The following is a 4587-nucleotide window of genomic DNA, read 5'->3' as shown; positions in this document are numbered from 1 at the left end:
CTTCTGTATCCTAAGTTATCATAAAATCAGATTAAGTTTGGTGGAACTTAATCAGTACAAAACCTTCTGTACACCCAGCATTATAAAAAGCAAATTGACTCCTTTTTCTTCTTATAAAAGCTAGGTGACTCCAAATCGAGTCACTTTATACCATACAACCCTGGAGAGTAACATGGCCCAACACACCACATGTCCCACTTAATCTAGTCCAAACGAGTAACATAACGTGAGAAACTGCACTGTGTAATTCCTTTATTTTCTGCATATTAGTGCTTTACCAACACTACAACCATATAGAACACAATTCCAAGTACTGTACTTTTTAGTTTGGGGAGATCACAGTCTACAGACTCATTTACTTATATTAGACAAGATTAACCTCATTCAAAACTTACTGCAGTTTATAAATTCACATAAATACAGAAATTGATGCAATTAAACAAAAACTTCAGGATCTTATTTTTTAAATTCCTAGATTATAACTTTTCCTGCAGGCTCAATTACCTGCCCCATGATCACCAATGGTTATGGCTCAATTTAACTACATCAATTATCAACCTTTTATATCCTTAAAGAAAATGTAAGTGAAAATTACAATTTCTTACCAAGAAGTTTAGGGTTTTCCAAATTTCAAATATTTGCTTCCCTCCTCCCCCCCTTCAGTTAGACATTTCAGATAAACTAAAAATAACCACATCTCACCTGCAACATTCAATAGCAATCACTTGATGTATAAAATTTTAACTATGCTCCCAGTTATTTTAAAACAAAAAAATGGCTGCCTATCAATCTGTCTGTCACAAGTTAGAAATACTACATTTAGGAATTAAGATGAGGGTTTCAAGTTTCCTCCAGTTTAGGCATTTATACCTTTGTGCTTGTCTTGTCTAAAGATGTTACTATAGCATCAGTATTTGTATAACCCATGTTTATGTACCTTAAAATGCAATCAAAACACTAAGAATTAAATTTATGTGGAGCTTTGGGAATTTTAAAAGCAACTAAAATGTTCTCGGATGTGTCTGTCAGCTTCATTTCTGGAGATCCTTTTAAAGTAAAACTGAGAACTTTATAGTTTAGTTGCATTTTGAATTCAAAAATCCCTCTGCACCATCAGGAGCCTACAGCATAGCACCTTTTCTCATCTGCTTTAAGTAAAATGTGTCAAGACTTTTACTTTCAATAGTTAACTTTTTATAGCCTTATGCTTCTCATACATCTTTGGTAAAAGCTCCATTATACAATATGGCCAAAACACGAAGGACCAATACTGTCCAACTATGTACCATGATATCCCGTTCCATTTTAGTTTTCAGACACCCTCATGAACAAAACCCACTCCACCTTTTCCTGTATACTGCCTTTGCAGTCTACGTTTCTTAAATTCCCTATGTTTAATTCCTTGAGGACCTCTAAAATTAATCCTTAAGGCTATATGAGAACCAGATGCTGCTCACAATTCTTTATCAAGCATTAACATTTGGTTCAAAGTATCATCATAGTGGTCTCAATAATCTAATTACTGGTCCTAACAAGCTAAGCAAGTAATCTTGCTAGGATCTGGTTATCACCAGTGAGCACACTGCTTACCCTTTAAGAAAAATAAGTTTACATTCATTGTCATCTGTAGGTTCTTTTTCTTCATCCTACTTCCCCTTTAATTGACATTCCTCAAGTCTACACATCATTCATTCATCACATTTCCTTCCTTAGGGGAGATAGTGTATTAATGAACCAACAGGATATCTGACTTACTATTTGTATGAGTTAATCCTACAATCAAACAGAAATATCTTTTTTATAAAACATCTTTTCCAGTGTTCTAATTAATGGAGATGTGGATCACTCATCTACAAAAAAGACTTCTATCTTCAGCTTAATCAGTTGCTCTAATGTGAAAACAGGAATGTGTATTTTTCAAACTAGGTAGGTGTATGTAATTTGAATTGTTAAATGCTTTATTAATGAACAAAGTAAACATTCTAGTAATTCTTAAACTATTGGTCTTAGACATTTGAAATGTAGAAGTATATATTCCAGTTTTGCCCCAAAGTCACTTAAAATATCTACAGATATCACATCTGTGTGTGGCATATACCATTTATTGCTCCATATTCTGGAAAGAGTCTACTTTTAAAGTTAAAAAAGAGGGAAAACACAGCAAAGTTGCTAACCTTGCAGTGAAAAAATCCGTGTTGACGGGTTACACTTTCATCTTTTTATGCAGTGTAAGTTAGCTATGTAATAAGGAACTTGAGTTTTATCCCTACTCATGCATGACGTATGTTTCAGAACTTAAGAGCTGACATTTCAAAGAACTTCTTACATTACCTGTTTAACATACTGATGTGCAACTGGAACATATTACAATTGTATTACTCATTATGTGCCACTGTAGGCTAAGTTTACTATACTGGTCTTAGATGTAAAAGGTCACATTTGAAATTACTAAGTTAAAGGTAAAACTCATAATGGAGGAGCAATGGCCTTAAATATAAAAGACAAACGGCAGTTTGATTAAGCAATAATTTTCAGTTTACTAGATGAAACAGACTTGCAACACAGTCTGCATGAATGCAAAATAAGCCATCTACAGCAAGTGAAAAGAAAACGGGGCAAAAGGGAAAAAAAAGCATACATTGCAAAAAAGATTCTCTCGAAATAAAAAAATCAAACCATTATTATAAAGGACTTTACCAAAAACTGCTATATTTCCCCATCCCATTTGCTGGAAGTCAGTAAGAGCATCTAGCACTTTGTGTTCATGTCAATTGTCAGATCAGAGCATCCTAACGCAAAGCAAAAAGAAAAAAGAGGGGGGGAAAAGGAAAAAAAAAAAAAAAAAACCACAACAGAGAACAAAAAAGGAAACCCCTAACCACCCCCTCCCCAACCGTAGAACAGTAACTCCAGAGTTCAAATTCAAAAGAAGAGAAAGTGGCAATTGAAAGAGGTGATGGTGGCGATAATCCTATGAATGGGTTTTTGATTTCTCTCCTTCCGGGGGATAAGTGGAGAATGCTCATTAGGATTTGTAGTTAGAGGTTAACCATGTGAGCCCCTCATAGAGTCCATCCCCTGAGGTGGCACAGGAGGGCTGCACATACCAGTTCCTGTCCCGAATCCGGGTCAGGCCCAGTTTCTCCTGGATCTCGTGGGGTTTCATGGCATCAGGCAGGTCCTGTTTGTTGGCGAAGATGAGGATTATGGCGTCCCTCATCTCCCGATCATTGATAATGCGGTGCAGCTCCTGGCGGGCCTCGTCGATGCGGTCGCGGTCGGCGCAGTCCACTACGAAGATCAGACCCTGGGTCCCGGTGTAGTAATGCCGCCAGAGCGGCCGGATCTTGTCCTGGCCGCCCACATCCCACACGTTGAACTTGACGTTTTTGTAAGTCACCGTCTCCACGTTGAAACCCACTGTGGGAATGGTGGTCACCGACTGGCCCAGCTTCAACTTGTACAGGATTGTTGTCTTGCCGGCCGCGTCCAGGCCCAACATGAGGATCCGCATTTCCTTGTTCCCGAAGATCTTGGATAGCACCTTCCCCATCGCGTCGGAGGAGCCGGGGCCGGGGGCATTCAGGTGTCCCGGGTCCCCTCAGCCAAATACGCCGCAGCCGCCGCTAAACCGAAACGAAGCCTCCCGGCCGCGAGGGCGCCCGTGCGGCCTGCGTGGGAGTTGCCTCCTCGGGGCAGAGGCCCGGACTCGCCACTCACTCGGGCATCACCGACCGCACAACTTGATTCCTCCAGTCGCCGCTGCCGCCGGGGCCCTGAGTCTGCGCCGGGAGAGCCGCCGCCCTGCTGAGGCGCGGCCCGGCCCGGAACTGCCCTTCCCCCCGCGAGCGCCGCGCGAGCGCCGCCGCGGTTCCCGCTCCTCCGCCTTCTCCTCACTCCGCCGCGGGAGACCGAGGCCCTCCGGCCCGCCCGCCGGTCCACAAGCTCCGGGCTCACCACCGGCCCAAGCTACCCGAGAGTCAGCAAGGCTCCGGCGCCTCGTCAGGTCATTGATCCTCGCGGGAACTCAGTGCGCTGCCTGCAGAGACACGGAGAGGAAGAAGAGAGTTACTGACGGAGTACCAGAGGGGAACGGAGGCCGAGGTGGCCCGCCTTTCCAGCTCAGTCCAAGAGGTTACCTCCAGCCGCCGCCCTGAGCGCGGGCTCCCTCTGGCCTCCACCTCCTCCTCCCAGCTCTGCCGCTGCCGCCGCCGCCGCCGCCGGAAAAGGCGCCGAAGAAACCGCCTCACTTCCCCTCCCGATCACGCAGGCGCAGCGAGGCCGACCGTTTGACGAGCGCAACCTCTGTAAGAGGCCCGGCCCGCGCGCCTAGCGTCAGGGGCGCCACGCGCGAGGGGCGGGGCTACGGAGGCTCGGAGGCATCGAGGGTGCGGCCAGGCCCTAGACTCGCGAAACTCGGACTCTGACCGGTGCCCACCTGTTGCCACACTAGAGGCTCGCGTACTTTTTGCATTCCTCTACCGCGCTTTCACCTCCTCCACCCTCCCTCGAACCTGAGGAGCAAATCCTCTGGGGAGCTCCACAGGGTGGGGTCCGCGGGAAGGGCGCTCCCAGGATGAAAGCCTC

The 4587-nt window shown here is 45.1% G+C and overlaps 1 protein-coding gene across 1 annotated transcript; it reads right to left on the bottom strand.

Moving 5' to 3' along the window:
* Window positions 1–235: 235 nt before the first annotated feature.
* Window positions 236–4297, bottom strand: ARF6 (ADP ribosylation factor 6). The gene is made up of 2 exons (XM_047738434.1): window positions 4140–4297; window positions 236–4039 (listed from the first exon to the last, which is right to left on the bottom strand). Exon 2 carries the CDS (start codon window positions 3551–3553, stop codon window positions 3026–3028), a length of 528 nt encoding a protein of 175 aa, XP_047594390.1. The 5' UTR covers window positions 3554–4039; window positions 4140–4297; the 3' UTR covers window positions 236–3025.
* Between the last annotated feature and the right edge of the window lie 290 nt (window positions 4298–4587).

Source organism: Lutra lutra, chromosome 7 (assembly GCF_902655055.1).
Source record: "Lutra lutra chromosome 7, mLutLut1.2, whole genome shotgun sequence".
Classification (NCBI taxonomy): Eukaryota; Metazoa; Chordata; class Mammalia; order Carnivora; family Mustelidae; genus Lutra; species Lutra lutra.
Note: the sequence above shows the minus strand (reverse complement) of the source record. Positions and strands in the feature narration are given on the sequence as shown.